This window comes from Cebus imitator, unplaced genomic scaffold (assembly GCF_001604975.1).
Source record: "Cebus imitator isolate Cc_AM_T3 unplaced genomic scaffold, Cebus_imitator-1.0 Scaffold339, whole genome shotgun sequence".
Classification (NCBI taxonomy): Eukaryota; Metazoa; Chordata; class Mammalia; order Primates; family Cebidae; genus Cebus; species Cebus imitator.
The window spans coordinates 2,026,120-2,053,905 of record NW_016107654.1 but is presented as its reverse complement, the minus strand read 5'-3'; the positions used below and the strand labels follow the sequence as shown (position 1 = coordinate 2,053,905).

Genomic DNA, 27,786 nt, shown 5'->3' with positions numbered 1-27,786 from the left:
TGGGACCCCCAGAGCCCAGGGATGAGGGCTGTGCACAGCAGAATGGCACAGGACACTGGACAGGGCCTCACCCGCCTGGCCACCCAGGGCCCCAGGACGCTGGACAGGGCCTCACCCGCCAGACCACCCAGGGACCCAGGTCACACGACAGCCAAAGCCCCACTCAGAACATCAGGCCTTGGCAGGCCCCCAGGGAGTCCACCTTGAGCACCACTTCTCAGGGTCCTGAGGCAGCCCCCGGGGAAAACCACCCCCACTTTAGTTCTGGAGCCAGTTCCTAGAAGGCGTGCTGTTTGAAAGACCAAGCCCAGCTGGCCCAGCCCCCACCACCAGCTGCAGGTGAGGGTGCCGTTAGGGTTAGGGAGCGGCTCCGCCCACCTGCAGGACAATGGGAGATGCCGGCGGTGTTTGTGACTGCAAGGCCACTGTGTCTCCGTCTCCGGCGGAGCTGGCCCGAGCCCGTCCCTCCCCCACTGCCATTTCTGTCTTTAGGGAGGTTGTTCTGGTGAATGGGTTCAAAGCTGGGCAGGGCAGCCCTGGGCCCTCCACCCCTCGGGGGTCCCCACCCTGACTAGGACCCTGCTGGGCTCCAGGGCACCTCCGTGGGCCTCGGATACCAGGAACACCTGCCATCCTGCCGGCTCTTTTGGGTGTCACTGTTGTGACCGCCATGAAGCCCGGTGTGCTGACCCTGGCAGCTCCCACCTCTGCCTCCCGGGCTGACCATTTGAGGCCCGTGTCCACACCAGGCACTGGGCTGCATGCAGGGGACAGGGCTAGCTCCAAGAGGCCGGAAGGACCCAGCTTGCCCTGTAGCAAAGCTGTCCCTCTGTGCTCAGGGACGTCCCTCCCAGCCTGAGCTGCTGACCTCACCCACTCCCCAGCCTCGGTCTCTCCACCCACACCGTCCCTTACAGCAGCTGGGCTTTCCCTGAGCCGCTGACACAGGTCCCCCAAGGTGCCTCTGCCAGGACCCCCTCTCTGGCAGGTGGCAGGTGAGCGCCAGTTCGTACCCAGGGCCAACTCAGGACATCAAAAAGTGGTCTCTGGCCAGGCGCGGTGGCTCACGCCTGTAATCCCAGCACTTTGGGAGGCCGAGGCGGGTGGATCACGAGGTCAAGAGATCGAGACCATCCTGGTCAACATGGTGAAACCCCGTCTCTACTAAAAATACAAAACATTAGCTGGGCATGGTGGCTCGTGCCTGTAATCCCAGCTACTCAGGAGGTTGAGGCAGGAGAATTGCCTGAACCAGGAGGCGGAGGTTGCAGTGAGCCGAGATCGCACCATTGCACTCCAGCCTAGGTAACAAGAGTGAAACTCCGTTTCAAAAAAAAAAAAAAAAGTGGTCTCTGACACTCCAGTGGCCCTCCCAGCCCCAGGCTCCCTCCTCAGGACACTTGATGCAGCTGAACTTACAGCCCCCAGCCCTGAGATGAGGAGGCACCACTTGCTAGAGGAGCCGGGAACCCGGTGGCCACAGCAGAGGCCTCCGCAGGTTTCCTGAAGGGCCAGGTTTGGAGGCCAGCTGGCCCAGAGGGAAGGCGGCCGGCAGGGCTGCAGGTGAGGCCCTCCGTCCCGCTGGGGTATGTGGGCGGGCCAGCACCCCTGACTCCCAGGAGGCACAGGAAGGCACTTGGCCCCCTTTGGAACAAGGTCACTAGTCCCTGCTCCTCCAGGGCTTCTGTTCTAGTAGTGGGAGTGGCAGGCTGGTTAAAAAGAGACCCAGGTCTGCCATGGAGGCGGCAGGAAGTGGCGAAGGAAGAAGCCTGGGCCGGGACTCTGCCTGGTTGTAGCTGGTGGCTGAGGGGAGCCTCCTGAGGTCTGGCTGTGGCGGGGAGGGCCGTAGGAGACCTGTGGGTTCTCTCCCTGTGGGGGGGTGAGGGTGGGCTGGCGGTGGAGGGCCTGTGAAGGTGGAGCCAGGAGGAGTGAGGGGGACTGGGGGGGAAGCGGAGGTGGGGAGTGTTCAGACTGAGGCCGGGCAGGTGGGTACCCATGAAGGCCACGCCATGTCCTGGGATGGGGAAGATGGGGACAGACAGGCTGCTATGGCCCTCCAGGTAGGAACAGGCAGTTGCTGCTGGATTCTCAAGTGTCCAGGGAGTCAGGGCCAGACCGGGCTGTGGTCAATGATGCAGGGATGGTCTCTATGGCTGGAGAGGCCACTGGGGGCCAGAGGTCATTCGGGGTAACCGTTGCTCCAAATCCGCCCCCAGTGCCTAGTCCTGCCTTAAAGCTCTTGCATCTGGCCACAGCCACTCCGCCCTCCTCCACCTTCTTCTAGTGGCTCTGGAGCCACGCTGCTCTCCTGGGCTTTTGGGCTTCTTGGATGCTCCTCCTCTGCCCACCCTCTGGCCCTCGAGATCCCCAGGGCAGAGCAGCTGCCTCTCAGCGAGGTGGGGCCGCTGGAATCACAGAGTCCCGGGGCCAGGCCTGCTGAATCCGACTCTCAGGCGACCGGTGTGCACGCTGGAGTCCACGATGGAACCTGGGGGCAGGCCCTGAGCGCAGCCTGTCGTCCGCTCCAAGCTGCAGGGCAGTGGGCTCCTTCCTGGGACCTGCTGGCGCCTATGGAGCTGGCTCGGGATCTGGCCCTGGGAGGAAAGGGAGGCTCTTGGTCTCCCGAAGCTGCCGTGGAGGGAGCGTGAGTGAGGGAGAAGAGCCGCCCAGGGCGGTGGAGGTGGCAGGAAGGTCCTCACCAGGAGAAGAGGAACCTGGCACATGGGGCCCCTCTAGGCCGGGGGTGCAGTGTGGCACAGGTGCCAGCAGAAGAGCCTTTTCCTCCAGGTGCCCGTGGTCTGGCCACTCTGTTTGTCCACCCTGGCGCACCCCAGCAGGATGACTGCCGCCCCACACCCTGTGCATAGGGGCCTCCACGACAGGGAGGCGGCCCCGAGCTGTCCATGCTGAATCTCTGGCCTCCTTCCTGCCGGCCTCATGGCCGTGTGTTTGCCGAGGTTCAAGGAACTTGGGAGGGCTGGAGGGGAGGCCAGGCTCCCAGGAATGTATCCCAGAGCAACCAGAGCATCTTGCAAAGGAGCCAGGGCCTCTGTGCCATGGAGGGATGGGGAAGTGAAGCGTCATCAGGGACTCGGGTGTCAATTCCGGAGTGGCTGCGCAGGGCTGGGGAGCCACCCTGCTGAGTGCCTGCCCAGATGCTGGGCTCGGGCACAGCCTGCTGTGGCTAGAGCAGCCCCGAAGCCCCCAGCAAGTGTGAGCCCCCAGCAAGTGTGGCCGAACGCTGCCCGTCTGTGACCTTCGTGCGGGGTCCCAGCAGTGCAGTCTCAGGGAGAGTGAGCAGTGATGTCCCGCCCCACCCCGCCCCCTTCCCCGGACCCTGCAGCCTGCGCCTGCAAGCCCAGCACTTCTCCAGGGACAGGGAGCGCACCTGGCTCCAGGCAGGTGTGCCAGCAGGGGTGCAGGTGTACAGACATCTGGAGGTGGCTGCTCTGTGACAAAACGGTCCCCGCTTTAGTGTCCATGGGGGAGGGGTGTTTCCTGGTGCTTCTTCCAGACAAGCTGAAGGATGGAACAGGCAGCTGATGGTCACATCAACTACCTCCCCTCCACAAACCTGGGCAGAGCACGTTTGTTTTATGATGCGATTTCACCTTACCGGGACCAGGGCAGGAGTGTCAGTTGGTTTCACATCCTGCTAATCCGCTCAAGCAGTGGTCTGTGATTGAAGCCGCATTTGCTTCAGAGATTCCTGCATTCCCTGAAGAAGGCAGCTCTGCCCCACTGAGAGGGTCTCACTTCCCTCAGTTTCTCCGGCCTGGGGCTGGGGTCATCTGGTAGACCCGGCTCCACAGGAGACTAAGCCAGGGCCCAGCACCGCGGATCTGGCCAATGGCGCCGGCACACCTGCACTGCAGGGGTCAAAGGGGACCCCAGGAGCTCAGGTGCTGGGTGCATGGTGGGTGGGAGTGCTCACTGGCTTACAGACCAACCCCAGCAGGCAGGCCCAGTGTGCTCCCAAGGGCAGAGCCAGGGTCCCCAAACCACCGGCCTCACTTGTTCTGCTTTCCCCTGTGGAAAAGCACGGGCTGTGGTTAGTGAGGCCAGTGTCCTCACCTCGCAGCTGGAAGTTGCTGAAGGCTGTTCTGGGGATAGACACTTGCTCATCGGGCCCCACACTCCTCCCGCAAAGCCCCCTCTGTGGGCAGCCTCTGCTTCCGGGGACCATCTTCTCCAGCTGAGGGCAAGAGCCGAGGGGCATGGCAGAGCTGACCAGCCAAGGGGGTCGTGCCCCTGTCCCCAGGAGGAAGGCACCGTTGCAGGCACTGCCCCGAGAGCAAGAGTGTTGTGACTCAGGCCCGGGAAGGCTGGGGTCAGACCCTGCTGTCCAGGCCCTCCACAGCCCTAGACTGGGACAGTTGGTCCAGGGAGAGCAAAGAGCAGGGATGGAGCTGGGGGTGGGGCTCCCTGCACGGTTGAATGTGGCTGCTTCCCTGCCACTTCTCAGCCTTGCTCTGACCTGCCACAGCAGTGCCCACAGAGTCTTGGCGGAAAGAACAGAACATCCCAGGGTCCTAAGCCAGGTCCCTGGAAGGATAGTGAGCCAGGGCATCTGCTGTGCCTGGGGCCAGCTGGCATGGGCACGGGACAGGCTACATCATCCTCCGGGGAGGAGGTCGGCTCCCGCAGGGCCGGGACATCTGTGGGCTCCTTGTCAGGCACGTTTGGGACTCGCAGGAGAAACGGGTGAGTATTTTGGTTCTCGTCAGCGGCTGCAGAGCCCGAGCCTCCCTCTGCTCCTGAATTAGGGCAGTGCCATTTTGGGTTCCGCATGCCCTCCCTCGGTTTAAATTGGATGCTCTAATCGTCTTCCTCTTTTGTCCTAAATTTCCCTCTAATGTTTTACGCAGCTGTGAAGCAGCTGCTGCCTCCTGCTCCAGGGAAGGCTGAGGTCGGGCGGCTGCAGTGACTCACCTCCTCCCCGGGGTCACTGCAGAGCCCCTTGGCCAAGTCAGGCTCAGGGGACAGCCAGTGCCCTTTGCAGGACACACGTGAGAGCTAGGCTTGGGAACACCCTTGGCAGCAGCTGGAGGCTCCCAGGTAAGACAGACGGAAGGACTCCAAGGGGTCGGGTCCCAAACAGCAGGGCTGCCTTTCTGGTGGGTGTTGGGCGGTCGGGGGGAGGGAAGGGTAGCTGTTTGTTTTTGAGACAGAGTTTTGCTCTGTTGCCCAGGCTGGAGTACAGTGGCACAATCTTGGCTCAGTACAACCTCCGCCTCCCAGGTTTAAGCGATTCTCCTGCCTCAGCCTCCAGAGTAGCTGGGATTACAGATGCACGACACCACACCTGGCTAATTTGTGAATTTTTAGTAGAGATGGGGTTCCATTACATTGGCCAGGCTGGTCTCAAACTCCTGACCTCAGGTGATCCACCCACCTCAGCTTCCCAAAGTGCTGGGATTACAGAGCCACCACACCCAGCCTGGGGGTGGGGTCAGTTGTAACTTGGCAATAGATGAGGTCTCTGCTGCCCTGGCACAGTCATTCAGAAAGTGAGTGCTGAAGGCCCGCTATGCACCAGGCCCCAGGGACCCATGGGACAGCAACCTGTTCTTGCATTTGTCCCTTCAATCAATCATTCACCTGACCGCGTGTCAGGCTCGGAGCTCCCAGAGAAGGTCTAGCTTCTCCCACAGACCAACCCCTGGAGACACCCAGCGCCAGGATGCATCCCTGAGAACAAGCCCCAGGAAAGGGTTTGGGCCACAGTGGGCGTGCTGGCCTGGCCCAGGGTCATCAGCTCTGCCTCAGGCAGGGCATGCAGCCAGCCCCTGGCACCTTCCCTCTCGGAGAGGGTCTGCCCAGTCCCAGCGGAAGGAGCACAGCACAGCCTCCAGTGCTGTGTCTGGGGTCCCACGGCCCCGCCCCAGGCCCTGGTAAAACAGTGACCCAGGGAATCTGGAGCTCCCTGGCCCAATGCAGCAGCCAGGCTGTGGTGAACCCTCCCCCCGAGTCCAGCCCCAGCCCTGGTCCTTCCTCCCTGCACTTGCCACCTGGGACAGAATTCAGGCCTTGGGCTTTCCCTGGGCGTGGCCTGAGAAGAGCCAGTCGAGCGCCCCGCCCCCCTGCAGGCTGTGGGCCCGTCCACCCCCTTATCTTACAGGAAGAACTGGGCCCAGAGAGGGGCAGACCAGGAGGGCTTGGGGGCCAGGGAGCCACACCACTTCCTGCCAATCAGCCCAGCGACGGGCGACCCCAAGTGTGGGGCCTGCAAAAGGAGTGCTTGCCTGTCCACGTTTGAGAGCAGACTTTTTCTGGGCAGGAACATGGGACTCACCTGCCAATGGCTACCCAGACAGGGGCTTCCCGGTTCCTCAAGGGACCTGCGTCCCCCCGTCCTCTGGAGGGAGCATGGGAAGGAGCCACGGAGGGAGGGCGGCAGGGCCGGGAAGTGGAACAGGGCATCAGGAAACGCTGGGGCACATGGTGCCGCACGCCCACACGTGCACACACACGTGTACCAGGCATGCACCCCAGCCAGGTGCAGGAGGTGGGGTCAAGGCAGGCTGCACCGTGCACAGGTGGTGACCGAGCTCCGGCTGGCCCAGCTGCAGCCTGCGGGAGAAGGGAGACGCGGATTCTTTAGAATGCTTTTATCCACTGTGGGAGCAGGAAGGCAGCCAGGGTTATCACAGCACAATTTCAAAAACATACAAATAATTCATGCCAGCATGATGTCATGGTGTTGTAAATAATGAATCCACACTTAAAATCCAGATTGATAGCTTCAAAGGGCAGCCCCTACCCCTGGACAGGTAGGCAGGGCGCAGAGCCAGTCCTGCTTGGTGCTAAGAAGCAAACTTGGAAGCAGCCGGGTTCAGAGGAGCCCTTGCTGGGAGGAAATGGGGGTGGAGCAAGGCCCAGCACGGTGAGCAGGGCCAAGGGTCTGTTGGCACCCGATTTTTGCCCAAACGTGAGGGAGAGGGTGCTGGGGGGGGCCTGTATGCACCCGCTGGGAAGAACTGGAAGTCCACGTGCTCCTGGCCTGTGAATTCCTTCACCAGTGCTTCAGCCACCGGGGTGGGAGGAAGCCTCTCCTACAGTGAGAGCCTGGGGCAGGCAGGCCCAAGGGGCTACAGGACTCCCAGGGCCACTCAGCATCCCTGTGGCTGGCCTGGGCCTCGATGGCCAGTCCTTGGCTGCAGACCCCAGTGAGGACAGGGACCTCTCCCCCCACTGCCCAGCAGCTGAGGCAGCAGTGCCCCCATTAAACCTGAGATGAACTTCTCTGGGTCTCTCTGGAAGGAGCCCTGCCCCAGCCTCCAGGACCCAGGACAAGGGCGGTCACTGAGTGGGGATGTCACCCGTCTGGTCTCTTCTGGCTGTGGCCAACAGCAGGCCCAGGCCCATCCCATCCTAAGGGAGGCAGATCCTGGCTGGAGCTGGCGGAGACTTAAGGCCACGCCCTGCCAAGGTGTGCCCACTGGTACCTGGGCCCAGCCTGCCATGGGCCCTTCCCTGAGCCATCTGCCAGCCCAGGCTTGATTGATCTCCACATGAACATTCATACAGCGTTCTGCCGGGAGCGTACTTAACATTCTGAGGAAGCGGAACGAACGCCCTCCCCACGTACTGAGTGATGGTCACCGTGCTGCTGACGCCGTGGTGGCTGTGCACTCATCAGGCCTCCAGGCTCGGAAGGCAGGGGTAGCACGGCCATCTCCAGGCCCCGCCAGCACCCACCCTCTGACCATGGACCTCCTGGCCACTCCACCTGCCCCATGGCCTTCGCCTGCCACCGTGTCCTTGCCCGACCCAACCTCGGCCAGCTGCGCCCTCCTCACCCCCATCTTCCTCACCGATCCCACCCCTGCTTCTCCTGCTCAGCCCTGACCCCTCTCCCCTCCCTACCCTGTGTTCACCCCACACCCATGGCCCTCACAGGACAGGGACACCAAAGTCCTTGCATAAACTAACCAGGCCCCTTTCCAGAGCCCACTTCCCAAACAGCTGGCACTCTCCTCCCCTGGGCCCTGGGGCTGGGTCAGCGCCCACCGGCTTCCCAGTCCTGCCCAGTGCCCTCAGCTAGAGGCGAACCCAAGCTCATGGGCGTGGCGAGGCCGGCAGGAGGGGCCCTGGGGGCTGTGGCTCAGCCCTGCACGCCCTGGCTGTCTCCATCAATCCAGTGGGACTCTGCGGGGGCCCCGCCCCTTCCAGTCTCTGCCCAGGTCAGGATGGCAGGTGGCTGCAGCGGACTGGCCTGACATGGAGGAACGCTGCCTGACCCGGGCTATGGGGAGACTCCAGGTGTGGCCGTGGACCCGCCGACAGGGCGTCAGACGTGAGTATTTCCTGGGGGCTGATGTAGCCTGAGAGCATCAAGACCCAGCTCTGCCGCCCGCCCACCTCCCACCGGCCTCTCCTCTGCAGGAGGCCGCACAGGACTGCAGGGGGAGCGGCCCCACAGGGAGGGGGCGCCTGGCAGCCCGCCCGCCGAGGCAGCAGCCTGCCACCCCGCCCCCAGGCGCAGTGCGGGCCACACACCTCGAGCCACAGCAGCCCTGCCAGAGCCCGTGTGACACAGCTGCTGGCAGGCCCGGGCACGCTGCCCAGCTGGGCTGGGGGAGGGGCGCCGGGCCCGAAGCCGCTGAATCAGCTGCACCCGGACGCCCCGCCTGGGCAAGGATGCTGGTGCTGCAGGGCGCTGGCTCTTTTGGGAACTGTCAGGAGGCGCGCCAGGCTGGGTGGGGGGTGGGTTTCAGGACTTCGGCCTCTGTAGCCTCCTGAATGAGAAGGGCTGCTCTCGGGGGCCGGGTGCAGAGCGGCCCCAGCCTCCGAGGGCATGAGCGGAGGCCTGTGGGGAGGGCCTGGGCAGAGAGGGGCCCTTCCCAAAGGAGACCCGCGCCCTGGCCTCTGCAGATCAAAGCACATTTGCCTCCCCCAGAAAATGCTGCGTCAGCATCCACAGCACTGCCAGGCCCTCACCCGCCTCCATTTGCACTCTGGAGGGGACAGGCCCTCCCAAGGTCACAGAGCATCAATATTAGCATCGATGCGGCAGCCGGGAGTCGAGCTCTGGTCCGTGCCTGGCCCTGCCGCCCTTCCCACTGGGGGCTGTGTGTCTGGAGCCCAGGCCCTTCCCTCTCAGCCCCTGCCATCCCGTCCTGCCGCCTGGGAGGGGCGGGAGGTGGAGGACATTCCTGAGTGTGTGCACGTTTTGGGTGGTTCTGCCTGCGGAAGCTGCAGAAGGGGGCTCTGCCAGGGCAGCCTTCCGAGGCCACCTGTGCACCCTGCGCTGGGGACGGGACAGCACTGGCCCAGCATCTCCAGATCCCCAGCAACCCCTTCCAGCCTTCGCCCGCCCTCTGCTGGCTCCTTGGCTTGGGTTCCCCTCTTCTGCAACAGAGACCCCTGGTCTGTGCCCAAGCTGGTGTCCCCGTGTGATGGACGACAGGGAATGGGGGGTTCTGGGAACCACTTGGCACAATCCCCCTGGGCCAGGGACAGACTGAAAATCAGAGCCCACTAAGTCAGCAGCCCCGGGCTGGCTATGGTGGCTTCTTCCACACCCCGTGCCTGGCTGTGACTTCTGACTCCGCACTCTGCTCAGCCTGATATGGAGCCGCTCCGCACCTCCAGGCCTCTCTGCCACCCATCTCTGCCCAGGGACTGCCCTCCCTAGGAACGCCCTGACTCCTCCCACCCCAGCCCACCACGCTTCCCCTCAGCTTCGCCCCTGCCTGAGGGGGCAGGCCTTCTCTGAGGTCCAGGGGATTGGACCAGGGCTGCCCACCCTCGCCCATCCTCCAGAACGAACAGGGAGCTTTGGTGCCAGGCTCCCCTCCCAAAGCCATGACTCCCAAATCCAATGCTATCCAGTGTTATCACTGGGGCCTCTCAGCCAGCCCATGCAGGGCAGCTCTGATTCCAGAACCTTCCCAGCATGCTCCTGATCTCCAGGCCAGTCTGCAGCTCCCTTCACTTCCCACGTCCCCAGGAGCAGCCAGTGGCCCTCCCTGCCCACACCTGTCCTTCCCAGCTCACTCAGGTCCAGCTGCCACCCTGAGTGTCCGGGCCACTTCCCTCCCTCACAGACAACCTGGTCCGCTTGCAGCGGGAAGGGAACGGCCGAGTGGACTGCCTGGTAAGCATGGGTCCTGTCTCCTGCCCAGCTCCCAGCTCCCTGCAAAGCGGCTGCGTACTGCCTGAGACCTCTGCAGGAGGCGGCAGCAGCCATGTGCTCAGGCCTCGTTCCCTCTCAACACCGTCCCAGTCCTTGACTCCTCACCACAGCTGGACGCCCCTGGAAGCCTCAAGCGTGCAGATCACTCACGTTTTCAGACACGTGGAGCCCATCACGAGCAAACCAAGCTGCTCTAAATGCGACGATTCCGTGGAATGCCCTGGTCCCCAGGCAGTGGTCTTGGCGTGTCTTCCCACCCAGCTGCTGGGAGGACCCAGGCCGCGCAGGACAGAGCCCCGGACATGCAGCACCATGGGTGGCCCTGGAGATCCCTCTCTGGTTGCACCCTTACCAGTCACCGCAGCATGGTCTGGTCTGCGCGTCTGTCACTGTGGACAAAGGGTCAGGGGACAACCTCCGAGGAGCCCTGGCACAGCTCAGCCTGTCATGTGGGGCCTCAAGGGGAGAACAACTTTGAAAATGGAACCTGTCAAACAGGGCAGGCCAGGCACGGTGGTGCACGCCTGTAACCCCAGCACTTTGGGCAGATCACGCGGTCAAGAAATCAAGACCATCCTAACCAACACGGGGAAATCTCGTCTCTACTAAAACCAGAAAAATTAGCTGGGCATGGTGGTGGGTGCCTGTAATCTCAGCTACTCAGGAGGCTGAGGTAGGAGAATCGCTTGAACCCAGGGGGTGGACGTTGCAGTAAGCCAAGATCATGCCACTGCACTCAAGCCTGGTGACAGAGCAAGACTTCGTCTCAAAAAAATAAAACAGGGGAAACGCCTGGTTAACACAGCCTGAAGATGGCAGCTCTGACCCCCCTAGATTCCCCACAGGGCTCCTCAGCCCCCGGAGAAGCCAGCTCAGCAGGGCTCCCACAAGGCCACACATCGTGGCCACGGGGAAGCTTCTTGGCTCTTGGAGCCTGTGACATGCCCCTGCTCAGGGGAATGGCCTGAGCCCAGGAGGTGGAGGCTGCAATGAGCTGTGATTGTGCCACTGCAGCCTGGGCAATGGAGCGAGGCCCCATCTCTGAAAAAAAAAAAAAAGGAAAAAAAAAAAGAAATGCTCTTGTTATAATCCAGCCACAAACGGCTCCTTCTGTGGGAACTGTTTCCTTGGGTCTGATGAGACATTCCGTGGTCACAGTGGTGCCTGTCCACGTGCTCAGTAGCCCCGTGGGCTGGTGGCTACTGTACGAGGCAGTGCAGATGAGGCGTTGCCACGGTAGCGGGAGTTCTATTGGATGGAGACGGCCCAGGCAGGGAACATCTGAAAACATGCCAAATCCACTGAAAACCAGAGTGGAGCCGGCCGGGGAGGACCAAGGAAGCCCCAGGGAAGGCAGGAGCCCCACACAGCCTCTCCGGTGCGGTGCGTGGCCAGGTGTGACCGCCGTCAAGAGCATAGCCACCTTCACCCACACCCGCCCGGCAAAGCCACCTGCCGGCTGCTCTCCCTGGCTGTCTCAGCGGCCCATTTGCTAACTGCCCCAGCTTCGTGTGCACAACTAATGCTGTGTATCCGGCCCTGCGCCCACCTTGGGGCTCGGCTGCGGCCCGGCATCCCCTGTGGGGCACACAGAGCCCCAGACCCTCAGATCAGAAGCCTGGTCTGTGAAGCAGTGCTCCACATCAAGCCTTAGCCCTGGGTTTGGGGAAACAAATGTCACCCTCCTAAGCTTTTCAGGAGCAAAGGTTTTTGTAAGGATTTCACAAACTCTGCCATCAAAAATGAAACCCCAAAAGTTTAGTTTGGTGAAACAGTTTCACAAAACTCTACAATGGATATGGATAGTTTTCCTTTATTTTCTTGAGATGGGGTTTTGCTGTCACCCAGGCTGGAGAGCAGTGTCAAAATCATGGCTCACTGTAGCCTCAACCGCCTCCCACCTCGGCCTCCCAAGCAAGCAGACGGAACTGGAGGTGAACACCACCACACCGAACTTTAAAATATTTTTTGTAGAGATGGAGTCTCCCTCTCTGTTGCTCAGGCTGATCTGGAATTCCTGGGCTCAAATGATCCTCCCACCTTGGCCTCCCAGTGTTGGAATTACAGGTGTGAGCCACTGCAGCCAGCTGGTTTCCCCTTAAGTGGCACTTTCTGGCCATAATGACTGCCTGGGAGAAAACTGTTGTTATCTTCATGTTGTTAGAAGCCTCTGCCAGTGACAAAATGAGAAACGTGAACTTCCTCCCTTCACCGAAGCCAAGGAAGCCTTTACAAAGCAAAGATTCTGAAGAAGATCATGTCTCTCAATCTTCAAACTATTTTTTTTTTTTTGAGACAGTCTCACTCTGTCACCCAGTGCAGCGGTGCAGTCACGGCTCCCCGCAGCCTCGACCTCCTAGGCACCCACCACCACAGCTAGCTAATTTTTTGTAGAGACGGGGTCTCACAATGTTGTCCAGGCTGGTCTTGAACTCCTGGGCTCAAGTGATCCTCCTGCCTTGGCTTCCCAAAGTGCAGGGATTACAGGTGTGAGCCACTGCAGCTGGCCTCAAATGCGTTTTTACATAAGTAAGAACTTCGGTTTTCTCTTTTTACGCATATTCACCTTCCCGAGGTCCATCGAAGGGCTTGCTCACAGCTCCGAGGCCTCTTTCCTTTCAGCAGCATCGGAAACACCACCCCAGATTTACCCGAAGACTGAACTAGGTAGGCCAGGTGGCTCACGCCTAGAATCCCAGCACTTTGGGAGGCCTTGGCAGGTAGATCACCTGAGGTCAGGAGTTTGAGACCAGCCTGGGCAACACGGTGAAACTCCATCTCTAATAAAAATACAAAAACTAGCTGGGCTTGGTGGCAGGGGACTGTAATTCCAACTACTCAGGAGACTGGGGTATGAGAATCGCTTGAACCTGGGAGGTGGAGGTTGTGGTGAGCCAAGATCATGTCACTGCACTCCAGCCCGGGCGACAAAAGCAAAACTCCAAAGACTCAACTGCCCAGTCAGCTGAATGTAATTTCCACCGGCCTGCACAGCAGTGTCCTGGGGACTGCCCTGCTGACAAATCCTTGCCCGTCAGCTAGGCCACCTCCTCAGGGCAGCTTCCCACAAGGGGAACCCTGGCCTCGGGGGCTCCTCCCCCGGCATCACAGATATTTGTGAAAACTTTTCCACCTTGTGGGACAATATGGTTTCTATGGCGCTCCAGCTGACTACTATGTCCTTAAAAAAGGAATAAAAGTTGAGCTTTAAGCAATCACTCCATCAACACATTAAAAAAATAGGTTTAATGCAGGTGGTTCATCTCATGACGAATTCACAGGCACTGGGGACAGCAGGCAGCCAGGTGCTCAGAGCGCACCACGGTGCCGCCCCTCCCTGCGGCGCTGACCCCCAGTGAGCAGCACCGCCAGCCCCTCCCGCCATTCCTTCTCCCTCTGCCAAGGGGCTCGGGCAACTCTGAGTACACGTTAACAAAAAACAAAGCTTCTTTGAGGAAATAGCATGACTTAGTGCAAAAGATTCTCTGCAGCAAGAAATGAGACCCCCCGCAAGGAAGCTCCCGCCCACCTGCCGGGGGCCTGGACTAAGCGGGGCTCCTCGAAGGTCATCCACAGAAGCTGCCAACAGATCAGACAGCACGGTTTATGGCCAAATATTTTTTGCTTTCTCTACCTGATTTAGGGTTTCTCAAAACGTTTTTCTTCCAGTGGCACACAACTGTCCTCATGGCCCAGGGCAACTGGTCCGCCTGGCAGGGTCCACCCATGCCCAGATGTGGGGACATGGACTGGGGTGAAGCTAGGGTCGCCATCTGAGCACCGCAACCTGTGTCCTGCTCTAGGGCAGCCTCTGTCGTCATCCCTGCAATCATCATTCAGGGCGCCCTCCCATCTGCCCCCAAAGTCACACAGCTGTGGGCTGTCGCCATAGTGATGCAGTGACTGCAAGGCTGAGAGGAACAGCGTGTGCGGTCCTAGGTGAGAGCCTGGCCCACGGAGGCCGCCCTCCCTGAACACAGGCACCTGCGCCCCTCCAGCCCCCTGCCCCTGTGCTGTCATCCAGAACCTCCAGTCACTGGAGGACAGCGTGGGTAGAACCTTGCCATACGCCCGGGGCTGCAAGAGGCTGCTGGTGCCACACAGGCTCCAGGTCAGTGGTTGCTGCACTGAGGCCTCTGCTCCCTGCTCCAGACACTAGGGACACACAAGTCTCCATCCCAGCTCACTGCACCCTCTATTTCCCAGGCTTTCTTAGAAGGTGTTCCCTCAAATAAAGAGGCCCAATCCCCCACCCCCAGCAAGAAAAGCCAGAAAGGAATGGAGATGCCTCCCCAGAAATCCACAGATTCTACAGAACATTTTGACAGCCCTCTCGGGAGAGGCAGGCAGGCCAGCGTTGCTGGAGTTGGTCCCCTGGCTCCCAGGGTTCCCCCAGGCCAGCCCCTGAGCTGGGAACCTGCTGAGGCCCCTCCTATCCGAGCCCCCGGGGCCCCCCGCTAGACTGCATCTACACAACCAAGGAGACCCTGAAGGCTGGCCTGGGACTCAGGACCCACAGCCCTTCAGGGTGACAGAGGGCAGTGCCAGGCCTCAGGCGGCCCCTGGCAGAGTGAGCAGCTTTGTGGCAGTGTGGTGTGTCAGTGAGGGGAGCCCTCCGGATTTGCTCCTGGGCACACAGCCCTCTGTGTCCAGGGGTCTCCCAGGGTGATGTCTAAAGTCCCTGGCAGGTGTGGTCCTGCAGAGAGGCCCACCCCACAACCTGAGAGTGCACGAGAGGAGAGTGGGCGCAAGAAGCCAGCCTAGGGGCAGCGCCCGCACCCCCACCACGTAAGTCTCAGCCCTTTCTTTTCTCTCCGTGGGCACCGAGGCAGCAGCGCCTGCCTGCGGGATGGGCAGAAGCGAAGGCGCTGGCCAGCCCCACCCTTGGAGAGAACACAGACACAGGCCAGGACAATGAATCCAGCTCGCGCTCACGGCCCTCACATGTCCACGAAGACCATGAAGCACCAGCCGAGGCCCCCCACCAGCAGCATGGTGACGTGGATGCCGTAGATGAGCAGCTCGTTCACCAGGCGGAAGTCCACACGCCGGCGGCCCAGCAGCAACAGCAGCACCGACAGCTTGCGCTGGAAGCGCAGCAGGACACGCACGCCCAAGTACTGCAGGCAGAAGAGGGCGGCCAGCGCGCCCCAGAGCGCCGCGGTGAACAGGCTGCAGCTGAAGTAGAGCAGGAAGCGGATGAAGCCGTACAGCCAGCGCGTCTTGATGTACACGTCGAAGTTGTTGTACTTGGTGCGGGCCAGGTGAGACGCACGCACGGGCCCGCAGGCCGCATGCAGGCAGGTGGTATGCGGGCCGTGGAAGGAGCGCACCCGCCGCGGGATGGGCATGACCGGCATTGGGCCCCGGCGGTGGCGTCCAGGCGTGGTCAGCGTAGGGGTCATGGGCGCCTAGGCCTGGGAGCCCGCAGCTGAGCCTCAGGGGAGGCGTCGGCCTGTGGGGAGAACCACGAAACCCAGGTCAGTGTGAGGACGCCATGCGGATCCCTCCCCAGGCATCAGCAGGTGAAGGCGGACACAAACTGCAGTGCCTGGACTTAGGGCGTCCAGGGCGCGATCTGCGGGCACTCCTGGGCTTACTCTTTTCTCAAACCCTCCCAGGGACATTTCCAAGGGGCCCACCACCTGCGAATGCCAGTGTTTGCTCTAGGCCTTCGGGGCAGTGGCGATCAACGCCAAAATGTACGGGAAGGGGCCGGCGTGGCTCCTTCCCACAGGATCCTCGCAGACCCCCACTCGCTGGACCACTCTCTGCTCTTATGCATTTGCCCATTACCGCCCTGGCCTTCCGAGGCTGCCTGACCCAGGGTTGACAATAGCCCTTGAATGGCACCTGCAAGAAGCCACCACGGGGCCAGGAAAAGAGACAGGTAAACTGAGAACGAGCCTTGGGGTGGGAGGGCAGCTGCCTCCAGCAACCTGACAAGTGCCAGGGGCCGAATGGACGGCTGGGGGGCCCCGGGGTCACCCTGCCAGGCCTGAACCCCGGCACTGTCCTTCCCTAGCAGTGACCTTGGGCAGGTCACCAGACCCCAAGCCGGCTCCTGTTTGTCCTGTGGGAGGGAAGGGGCTGGGCGGCGGCCCTACCGACCGGCTGCAAAGAGCGCACGCGGCATTTGGCTCTAGCTTCGCCTAGTAAGTGCCGCTTAGAGCTCGCCTAAATAATCCGAGGAGCGGAATGAACCCAAAGGTCAGGACGTGTCAAACTGGAGAAGGAAAGTTGGTAACAGAGCAGGGCACTGCAGCCAAGCGCCTCGCCTGATGCACGGGGGTTCAGCCTGGGGCTCCGCCGTGGGGACCCGGCCCGGGCGGAAGCGGGAGGGGCCGGGGCCGCCTGACCCTCCGCGCCGCAGAGCCCGGTTCCTTCGCGCGGTGCCGGGGCCAGAGCCGCCCTGCTTAAGGCCAGCCTCGGCCTGGAGCTCGCCGCGGCCGGAACCCAGCCATGGCGGCGCCCCTCAAACACGGCTCGGCGGGGCCCTCGCGGTCCGCAGCTCCGCTCGGGTCCCCGTCTTTCCGCAGACACCCGCTAGGCCCGTGGCCGGGCCAGGACCGTTTCCTCGGGGCCGCAGAGACGCGATGGGCCCCGGGCCCGGCCCACGCCTCGTGAGCACCGGGCCTGCGCCGCGTCGGGCCCCGCGGCTGCAGAGCCCCTGCCGGAGCCACTTCCGGGTCCTGCGTCGCGCGTTGCCCTGGAGACGGCCCCGCCGAGGCCCGGTTCCCGCCCGCCGCTCACCCGGTGTCCTCTCCGCGGCGGCGCCGGCGTCCCGGACTTCGGGGCCGGCCGGCGGTGCTGGAGGCCGGGCCTGCGGGCGCCCCTGTCCCTTGGGGCTCCGTGCGCAGAGCGGACGCATGGTGCCGGGGCGCGCAGCTGGGGGGCCGGCGGGGCGGCTGCGGGGGTGGCTCACGCGTCCCGGGCTGGGGTCGCCCGGCAGAGGAAGGCGCGCTCGGGCGCAGCCGCCGGAGGCGTTTGGCCCAGCGTGGGAGCCGTAGCGCCTTCCCTCGACGGCCACCGTAGGGCGGCCTCACGCGCCCTCCGCCCGCGCCGACCGAGCCGCGCCTCCCTTCCCCCTGCTCCGGGCCGCGCTGGGCGTCCGGGACTCGACGCCTCCCGAGGGCGTGCGCCCGTGCGTGCGCGCACACACGGGAGCAGTCCGTAGCGTCGTCGCCGCCGTCGGCGCCGCGCGTGATCCTGCGCAGGCGCAGATAGCTGGCCTGCGCGTGCCGGTCCTGGGCAGCGCCTCCGCGCACGCGCCGCCGCACCCCGAGGCAGGCCAGTGCGCACGCGCGCTCCTGCGGAGTCGTCCTCTGGTTCCGGAGGGGGGGCTTGGCCGTGGTCCCGGCTCCGCCTGCGGTGTCTGCGACCCGGCGCGCTGCTGCGGGGCTCTGGGGTGGGGCCGGGCCCCGGGGAAGCCGCCTTGTAGGCGGGGCTGGGCGGCCTAGGGCCCGGGAGCAGGTCTGGTCCGCGCAGGGCCGTGTGCGGAGGCGCCCTGCGCTGGCCGGGCCTGGGGCTGGGAGGACTGGGCGGCGGCGGGAATGGGGGCGCCCCTGGGCTCCGGGAGGGCGGGGAGGGGTGGGGGCGGCCGACGCCGCGCGGACCCGGGCGGCAGGGAGCGGGCGGGTAGCGGCGAGGCCCACTGGGCCGTCGGCGACGTCGGCAGCCGGAGTGGGGGACAGCCCCGGAGAGCGCGCGGGCCTCGCAGCCGCCCCAGGGCCCCCCAGTGAAGGAAGGGCACCTGCGATGGTGTCACTGCGCCTGGTCCTCATAGGCTGGCGGTGTTCTGGGGGTGTCCCAGCAAGGAGTGTATTGGGGAGCGCTCCTGGGTGTGGCTGCGGGGTGGGAGGGGAAAGGGAAGGCAGGGTCAGCAGCTCCCGAGGCGACCAGAAAGTGGGTGGCTCCTGAGATTCGTGGAACTGGAATGAGGGGGCTGGGCCCTCCTGCCCACCAGGCCCGTCATTGGCTGCAGGCCTCCCAGGCCGGCTTGCTGGCTCCAGGGCCCCCCGTCCCCGCCGCGGGGGAGAGAGCCGCCATTACCCGGACATCTGGACAAGCAAAGGCCACCAGGAGGTAGCACAGCAAAAAGGCCAAGAACCCATTTCTTTATCGATGGCTGGAGGCAAATATTCCAGAAGAAACAGGTGTCGGGGGAAGGTTGGCTCACGCCTGTCATTCCACTGCCTGGGGAGGCCAAGGCGGGGGCATCACTTGCGCCAAGTTTGAGACCAGCCTGGGCAACATAGTCTCTACAAAAAAATTAAAATCAATCAATAAATAGGTCTCTTTTCTTTCTCCATAACCCCGTGGCTGGTTCACTTCTCTCCCTCCGCAGATGTGAGGCAGATCCACACGTTTAACCATGGAGATAAGGCTGAGTGTGGTGCCCACACCTGTCATTCCAGCCTCAGATCTCTTGTGCCCAGGAGTTCCAGACCAGCCTGGGCGGCATGGCTGGCAACATGGCCTCCACAAAAATAAATACAGTAAAAAATTTAAAAATAAAAACATTGAGATAAGAAAAGCATCTCGATGCCTGCCTTCGTTTTCTGTTTTGTTTTAAAGAGCACTAGAGACAAGCCAAAGAGAATTGTCCCCTCCCGTGCAGCTCCTGCTGGGACAGTGGCACCGGGAGATGCACCTGTGGCCAGGAAGAGGGTGGTGTGTAAACGAGGTGGTCACCCGTCACTCTGGGCTGCTCTTATGCTGGTGAGGGTGGTCTCGTTTCCGTGGGTCAGGGTTCACACCTGGCCCATTTGGTGGCTGTGCCATGGGAGCAGCAGAGCCACAGCCCCCTCCTGGCTGTGGGTTTCCCTCGCCCTCCCTACCCTGAAGTCCCCTGGCTCCAACTCTGGGTTAGACGGCCCTGCTTCCCACTGTGCAGCCGTCCAGAGAAGCATGGCACGTGTGCCTGCGCTTGCGAGCCAGGCATCCACCCACAATGCTGCCCTGCTCTGGGTACCAGGACCCAGGGACAGCAGAGCCCCCACCCTTGAGGCACCTGCCATCTTGTGACAGGGGCAGGCCGAAGGGCAATTGATCAGAAAGGGTGGCAAGTGTCTCGTCAGACATGATCTTCATGCAGGGGATGTCCCAGGACTGCTGGGCCAGAACTCTTTCCAGTGCGTCACATCACCCCGAGCCAAAGGCCAAGGAGGTCCCTCGGTGGGTGTGGCCGTCAGAACGAGCTGCTAATGAGGAGACCTGGAAGGGAGCAGCCAGCTAGTGAGGCTGTGGCCGGTCCTGGCTGTACCCGGACCCTGGAGCGTCGTACAGCCGGGGCGGACGCAGGTTGTGTGGGGCCTGAGGCTTTGTGGCTCGAGGGACCTTCCTTAAGAAAAGAATACAAAATTACAAATAAAAAATTAGGCATAGGCCTTGAAGCTTCTGCTGCTAAGCTCAGGGTCAGGTGAACCCACTGCCAACTGAGCCCAGAAGACGGCCCCCCAGGCCAAGTCAAAAGTGGTTCACAAAGTCATGTCTGGTGTGACCCCCTCATCAGCACAAACATTTTTCAATGTCTGTTTCTGGGTGAAGCGCTGGAAGCAGATAAATGTTAGCAGAGGTTATCTATGTGTGGTGGAATTAGAGAAATTAATACATTTTACTTTCTTTTTTAACATTTCTGTACTTTCTGATTTTATGTTTCCAGCATGACCAAAAAAAAAAAAAAAAAAAAGCTAGATTTGGACAAATAAAAAGACGTGCATGTCAGCCGGAGTGGCCTGAACCTGTTCCTGTATCAGAATCTCTAGGAAAGCGGTGCCCCTCACTCGCCAGTGCCTCAGGCTGGGCCCCTGGTCACATGTTCCTCGCTGCAGGCGGGCTCTGTGTCCTGAGTTAGTTCCCAAAGGGTGCAGCCACCCCTCATACCTGCCTGTGTTGGTGGTCCCACCCTCTCTGGTCTGCCGTCTGCTCCGCCAGTCCCTGCTGGCCCCGGGTGGGGTTGGCCACTCCAGCCGTGGGGGTGGCTTCCTGGGCTGAGCCTGCTGTCTGCTGCCCATCGCTTCCAAGGTTGGGATATCACCTGGTGTAAGGGGACAGTGAAGGGACACTGAGAGGGAGCCCCGGTTGCCCTTTCCCAGGAGAACGAGAATTTCAGTGCGGACTTGTTTATTATTTTTCTTCAACAGAGGTGTCATGGCCAGAGAAACACTTCACGTGCCTTGGATTAAAGGGCGAGTCCTGTCTGTCTGGAGAATCGGCCAGCTCTGCACCCATGGAAGCGCCTGTGTCCCGGGTGTGGGTTCTGGTCTTTGTTCTGACGGTTGGGGTTGCCCTTCCCTGGGTGACCCCCCAGAACCCGCCAGCCTCCCCTAACTCCCTGTGAAGCGGGGGTCAGGGTGGGAGCCTGCACCCCTCTACAGGGGCCTTTTCTCTCTCCGTGCCCCTCCTCTACCTTCCAAGCTCCCACTTGCCCTTCCGGACCCAGCTCGAATGCCCCATCTCTGGGAAGCACCTCCAGCCTCCTGCTGCCCCTGTCCCCGGTGGTGGGGGCATCTGACTGCTCCCGCCTCCCCCCCTCCACATGCAAAACCGATCCCCTGTTGGTGACCTGTGTCTCCTCTGGCCCAGTGCTGTCTTGCTGTGGCCACCGTGAGATGGGTTTCCACTTTGTGACCTGGTCCACGCATGCACAGCTCACGTGACTTCTCAAGACAGTGCTCTCCTCCCGGCTGCGGCTGCTGTGGCTCCTTTACCTACTCCCTGAGTTCTGCACCCTCCTGCGCCCGTGGCCGGGCCACGGCTCGGTCGCCCCAGGACCTCCACGTGCTGGGGATTTGTCACAGGCTACCCTGGCGCGTGAGGTCCAGCCGGGTCCCCATCAGCCCCTCCCTGTCCTTGTCCCCGCCAGGCCTCCCGCCATGCTGTGGGCAGTGGCCTAGCGCCATCTGCTGGGCTGATGCCTACAGTGCCGCCAAACGCAGGAGGGACCCGTGGCTCCAGGTGTGTGGGAGACCACGTTGGGGCCGAATGTGGCGCTCGCTGCCAACGCAGAGCCAGGCAAGACCCCCTGGCGGCATGGCCTGGAACGCTTGTCGGGCCTTTGAAGGGACAGCAAGCCAACCCCTGCTTGGAAGGAGCACTTTCCCCACCGAGGCTGGCCCAGGGCACATGCTGACAAGGGGTGCTGAGTGGTGGAAGGAGTGCCACCTCCGGGTGTGGGGCGGGTTGGAGCCCACCCTAGCCCCTCCAGCACCATCCCTCTGTCTCTCCACTTGCTGGGGCTGCGGACGGAGGATGGGGTCTCTGTGAGGATTGTGTCCAGCTGGTTGACTTCAGGGTCCCAGCAGGGAGTGGCTCTTGCTGCCGGGACAGCAGACGCCTAGAGAGCAGAGCCCTGATCTCTGCCACCAGCTGCCGTGCAGGGTTGGGGCCAGGGGAGGGGAAGGGATGGGAGAGGATGGACGCCTCCAGGGTCATTTAACTGGTCGTTGGACAGGGCCAGTGCGACTTCAAGTCCACTGACAAACCCCCTCTCCACGTCTCTGGGCGGGGGTCCTGTGGCCCCATGGAGCTGACCCCGGAGGCTAGTGAAGGAGACACAGCACAGGAGCCCAGCGTCCTCTCGGCTGCACGGACATCTCCGCACAGGCCCTTCCGAAGCCACCTCCCCACTTACCCAGCAGGAGACCAAGCCAGTTCTTTCCTGCAAAACTGGGCTGCGGCCAAACAGAGGCCTGAGGGCGGCTGCCCTGGGGCTGCCCCTGCCTCCCGCACACCACCTCCTCTTCGCTCCCAGCGCCTGCAGGGAGAAGCTGGCCCCAGCGTGGACAAGCCTCTGGGAGACCGGAGCACCCACCACCCTGCGCCTCCCCAGCTGAGCCCTAGACAGCGTGGGGCAGAGAACCCCTGCCTGGCCCTTCCCCGCGGACTCTTTGAGTGTCACTAAATGGTGGCTGTTTTGTGCCACCAAGTCTAGGGTGGTCTGTGATGTGCCCAGATGGCTTGAGAGAAAGAACGTGTCACATCAAATCCTCGTGGCTGCCTTCAGGATAAACAGCTTTGCCTCCCCTGGCAGATGTCCCCATGTCAGGCAGACATTTTATTCGCCACAGAAATAGCTGACTATTTATGGACGGCTGTGCAGAGTGGCCCAGAGCAAATGTTCCAGACCCCGTCTGCCCGATGTGACTCCCAGCTCTACCGCTTCCTCGCCGTGGGCAAAATCTCAGCCTCTCTGAGCCTCAGTCCCTGCATCTATAAAGTGGGGATAAGGACACATGGGCGTAGAGGGATGCTGTAGGAACCAGCTTTGCTGGCCTGCATGGAGCCCGCAGAGAAGGGCCTGTCCCAGCTTATGGGGAGCCAGCCCCCAAGGTGGCCCACAACGGCTTCCTGCCCCTGTGCAGTCCCCACCACGCTGGATAGGGTGACCTGTGTGAGCCAGAGGGCAAGGCAGGAAGATGGTGCAGCTTCGAGGGTGGGTCACACGCGGCCTTGAGGCTTTGGTCTTACTGTCTCTGGGATCACTCATGGGAGAAGCTGTGAACACACAATGGTGGAGTAAGTGCTGATAAACTCCACCACTGGAAAGCAGCGATGTTCGTGGAATGCAGGCCATTGGCTTGGCTTGTGCGCGGAAACCCCAGCCTGTCCGCGTGGGGAGGACAGGGCTCCTTGCCCATCTTCTTGGTGGCTCTGGACTTCCCTGGGCAGAAGACCCTTGGCCGCCTGATGCAAGTGGCCTCCTAACACCCAGACTCAGATTACAGAGGGGGCTTAGGAAGCCTGCATTCAAGTTAGCACTCACCTTGGGCTCAGGCCCTCCCAGTGCCACCAATGTCCCTAGACCCAGGCCTGGGCTGTATTGTCTCCTGTGCTAATTTCACAAAACACACAACTCATACTCCTGTTGATTGAACAGTTTCGTGTTGACAGCAGTGAAGATTTGTGGCCAAGTTCATCATTACCCCAGAGCATGGACGATTGGTATGGCTCCGGGGAGCTCACACGGGGGATATATTTTATGGCACTCTTGGAAGACAAACATACGCATTTATATGTCACTTGTTGCAATAGAAATGCTAACTTGTACTTCTTTCAAAACTTTTAATGAATCGTATACATTCTGGAAGATTTATAGCCTGAATGGGATGGCTCAAAATTTAAACATATTTGTCACTTTGGCAATAGCGTAAAAAAAAAATCTGGAAGATATTGCATTCAGAAATAAATCATAAAAAGATACATCTTAAAAGAGGTTTATTTTGGTCATTAATGGCTGATGCCCCCTCCACACACACACACAGGATTTAAAGTTAAATTATGCAAAATAAAAAACAAACTTTATAATACTTAATCAAACATGCATAAAACTGTCAGGTCCCAATAAATTCTCTCAATTAACTTGCTTCAGATTGTGATTGCATTCGCTAATTTAATCAGCCCCAGAGTAATCTAGAGGCTGGGAAATGATAAATCCTGTGAACACCAACCCAGGGGGGCACGGGACACCAAGGCTGGGGCGGAAGGCTGTCCGAGGTGGGCGCTGAGAACCAGCTGTGTTTCCACCCGAGGAACTGCTGTGGCCACTCCCTGACGTGGAAGTAGATTCTGTCAGCTGGGCACAGGGTTCGACTCCACTGCTGTCTGGCTTGGGGCAGCCTCCTGAATAGCCAGACCCGGGAAGCACCATCCGGAAAAAACTCCACCCTGGTTTTGCTTGGCTCCACCAACCTCCACCTGCGTCCCCCTGTGTCTTTTCCAGACCAATGAGAACCCAAATGTGCTCAGAATGGCTGTTTCTATCCATGTCACCCCTCAGAGCCCACCCGTGCCTGCCTAAGGTTCCTGATTAAATCAGGATTAGGTCTTTTTCTGGGGGAATGGGCCTGTCTCCACACCACGGGCTGGAGGCAGGACCCGCACTGCGGGAACGGAGCCTCTCAGGCGTCCCTGGCTGCGCCCAGGCTCACTCAGCCACGGCAGAAGGCCGCCCCGTCCCGCAGGAGCCCCAAACCCAGGCAAACTACAATGACGCCAGGAGACCCACACAGGTGTTTGTGCTTAAAAGTGGAATCAAAATTTTGTGGGTGTTTTTGTAAAATTTAGTGAATCTAATTCAGCCAGAGTCAAACCTGCTTATTGCATCATTCTAGTGGATGAGGAAGAGACGATGCAGAGAGAGAGACAGAGACAGGCAGAGGGAGAAGGAGAGGCAGAGGGAGGGACAGAGAGACAGAGACACAGAAATGAAAGAGATGGAGAGAGAGGAAGGAGGAGGAGGTTGGTACGTGCCTGAGCTGAGCGTGGGCTGAATCACGATGCAGTCCCAGGCCCTGGCTGCTGCCTGAACCCACCTCGGGACCCCACCTCATTCCCCCCACCCTTGGTGCAGGGTCTCTGTGAAGCCCTCCGCACGCATCCCTGTGGGGCCCTGCGCAGATCGGGCTCCAGCCCAGCCCGGGACGCTCAACGGCGGCCCCTGCTCTCCCTCTGGTGAAAGGCTTTATTTTACTGAATTTCAAAATAGGACTCACGGGACATACACAGGCTTGCGTTCTGCTTTTCCCTGCTTGACCTTATGGAATGAACGTTTTCCCAAGTCCAAGTACCCCTCATGAATCTGGTTCAGTGGCCATGGTGTGTCCCAGAGCTCGGACACACCATCATTCACCCCGCTGTTCTTCTCCGACTGGAGTGTGAGTTGGTGCCAACTTTTCGTTAATGTAAATAATGCTGTGATGGACATCCCTGCACATGAATCTGTGCACACGCACAATTCAAATGCCACCCTCTGGTTGGACCTGCCGGTGGGGCAGACCTTTCTGAGGCTGCTGATACATGCCCCGGCAAGCTCTGTGCTGCCCACCAGCCACGGAGAAACAGCCTCGCTGCCTCTCAGAAGACCCCAGGGAGGGCGGGTGAGGGTGACGGTGGCGGGGCTGGCATCAGCCACTTCCAACGCAGGCAGCTGAGAGTGTCCCTTGCAGGGAGGAGATGGGGGGCTGAGGGGCTCAGGAGCATCTCTCTCTGGAAGGGAAAGCCTGAAGCCCCTGGGGAGCTGCTGAGCTGTGACCTGGTTGGAAGCTGGGAGGGTGACGTCCCTGGAAAGGAGAAACTGGCATGCTGCAGCCAGGGTCAGGAAGCCAAAGGACAAACCCCTGTGTGACTCTTCATGCCCACGAGACTGGAGGTGGAAAGGTGGGTGCTGGGGGCTGGGGAGGGGGCTGAGCGTTCCATGCGGACAGAGCTTCAGTGGGGAAGATGGAGATTTCTGTGGACAGAGGGAGGTGACAGCTGCGCGGTCATGTGAATGGGCTCAGGGCCACTGAACCATGGGCTTAACAATTGTAAGATGGGCCAGGTGCGGTGGCTCATGCCTGTAATTCCAGCGCTTTGGGAGGCCAAGGCTGGCAGATCACAGGTCAGGAGTTAAAGACCAGCCTGGCCAACACGGTGAAACCCCGTCTCTACTAAAAATACAAAAGCTAGCTGGGTGCATGCCTGTAATCCCAGCCACTCAGGAGGCAGAGGCAGGAGAATTGCTTGAACTGGGACCTGGGAGGCGGAGGTTGCAGTGAGCCAAGATCGCGCCACTGCACTCCAGCCTTGGCTACGGAGCGAGACTCTGTCTCAAAAAAACAAACAAACAGTAAGTTGGTGAGTTATGTGTATTTTACCACAGTAAAAAGAAAGAAAAAAAAGGGGGATCAAAAGGGATGGACAGGGAGCGCAGGCAGAGGGTGGGTACAGTGAGGAAGGCTGGAAGGTGACAGTGACAGCCGTTTTCGTCCCAACTCCCGATTCCAGCATCTGGGTAGCTTCTGTTTGAAGAGAAGTGAAATAAACGCTCTGCTGGGAAAGCAGGTCTACACGGGACAGGCTCTGGGACAAATGGAGGCCGGGACACATCCTGACGGGCGTCCCCACGCCTGCCTTTGGAGGCTCCCAGGCTGCCAGGGCGACGGGGTCCAGGCTGGGTCACTCACAGTGGACCAGGTAGGGCCACCGTGGACGGACCCTGAGCCCCTGGTGGAATGACAGGTGTTCCCAGAGCTTCTAAGGCCGTGGCATAGCTGTTGCCGGAAACAGTCTCCCATCCCACTCTGGCATCTGGGGCTCCAGAGACCACTCGTCCCCAGCGCGGGGACAAGGAGCGTCCTAGACTCCCCTCCTCACTATCACTCCTGGGGCTCCAGAGACCACTCGTCCCCAGCGCGGGGACAAGGAGCGTCCTAGACTCCCCTCCTCACTATCACTCCTGGGGCTCCAGAGACCACTCGTCCCCAGCGCGGGGACAAGGAGCGTCCTAGACTCCCCTCCTCACTATCACTCCTGGGGCTCCAGAGACCACTCGTCCCCAGCGCGGGGACAAGGAGCGTCCTAGACTCCCCTCCTCACTATCACTCCTGGGGCTCCAGAGACCACTCGTCCCCAGCGCGGGGACAAGGAGCGTCCTAGACTCCCCTCCTCACTATCACTCCTGTCGGCCAATCTTACCGTCCTCAACTTTTTTTTTTTTTTTTTTGAGTCCGAGTTTTACTCTTGTTGCTCAGGCTGAAGTGCAGTGGTGCGGTCTCGGCTCACTGCAACCTCTGCCTCCCGGGTCCAAGTGATTCTCCTGCCTCAGCCTCCCGAGTAGCTGGGATTACAGGCGTGCACCGCCACGCCCAGCTAATTTTTGTATTTGTAGTAGAGACGGGGTTTCACCACATTGGGCAGGCTGGTCTCGAATTCCTGACCTCAGATGATCTGCCCACCTCGGCCTCCCAAAGTGCTGGGACTGTAAGCGCGAGCCACTGCGCCTGGCCCCATTACCATTTTTTAAATGTAGCTTTTTAATAGATATGACATTTCCATGATTAAAGATCAAACCACACCCTGGCCGTGATTAGGAATGTATGTTTTCATTCCCCTTTTCTTTACTTCTTTTTTTTTAATTGTGGCAAAAGACGCATAACAAAATGCCTCGTCTTAACCACTTCCAAGTGCAGGATTCAGTGTCCCTGAGCACACAGACAGTCCTGCACCCGCCACCGCCCTCCGTCTCCAGAACTCTCCATCCTCCCAATCCGAAGCTCTGTCCCCTGAACACTCACTCCCGTCCCCTCCCTCTTACTTCCTGTCTCTGTGGCTCTGGGGACCCTGGGAACTGTGGAGTGGAATCAGAGGGTTTGTCCTTATTCATCCAGCTTCTTGCATTCAGGCTGGAAGCACGCACGCCTCTGCGGTCAGGGACCCAAGGCCTGGACAAGGGGTGTCCTAGACTCTCTGTCCTGGAGCCTGCACAGCTGCGAGGCTCTCCCTGGGGGTACGGACAGGGAGGCTCTGGGGTCTCTGCTTGGCTGCTCCAGTACCTGCAGTGCCAACGCCTTTCCAACTATGATCTGTTCCCTACCCGCATCACACCCCACAGCGCTGGCCCCATCCTTCTAGATGCTTCCACGGGTCCTCCGGCAGCTGCCTCCCATTCAGCGGGAACCTTCTCAAAGGCAAGCCTGACCCACAGGCAGGAGTCCAAGCTCCTTTCTGAGCATCTAGAGACTCAAGCCCAGCCCAGTCGTGGCTGAGGCCACCCTGTCCCCAGGACAGCAGGCTGCCCATGGCCAGGGGCCACGCCCCCGACGCCCCTGAACCTCTGCCCACGTGGCCCCAACTTCTTGGCAGTCTCGCACCCCCGGCAAACT

At 60.8% G+C, this 27,786-nt stretch overlaps 1 protein-coding gene across 2 annotated transcripts; it reads right to left on the bottom strand.

Annotated features, from left to right (window-relative positions):
* Positions 1–14,860: 14,860 nt before the first annotated feature.
* Positions 14,861–27,147, bottom strand: TMEM250 (transmembrane protein 250). Of its 2 annotated transcripts, none has more exons than XM_037730273.1 (2): positions 27,137–27,147; positions 14,861–16,419 (listed from the first exon to the last, which is right to left on the bottom strand). In XM_037730273.1, exon 2 carries the CDS (start codon positions 15,544–15,546, stop codon positions 15,082–15,084), a length of 465 nt encoding a protein of 154 aa, XP_037586201.1. In that variant the 5' UTR covers positions 15,547–16,419; positions 27,137–27,147; the 3' UTR covers positions 14,861–15,081. The 2 variants fall into 2 exon arrangements, with proteins under 2 accessions (XP_037586201.1, XP_017361157.1); XM_017505668.2 differs by lacking the exon at positions 27,137–27,147 and adding an exon at positions 16,895–17,291 and having other exon boundaries at positions 14,861–15,596.
* Between the last annotated feature and the right edge of the window lie 639 nt (positions 27,148–27,786).

Excerpts from the sequence above, each read along its gene's own strand:
- TMEM250 (XM_037730273.1), bottom strand. The coding sequence starts at position 15,546 with ATGACCCCTACGCTGACCACGCCTGGACGCCACCGCCGGGGCCCAATG.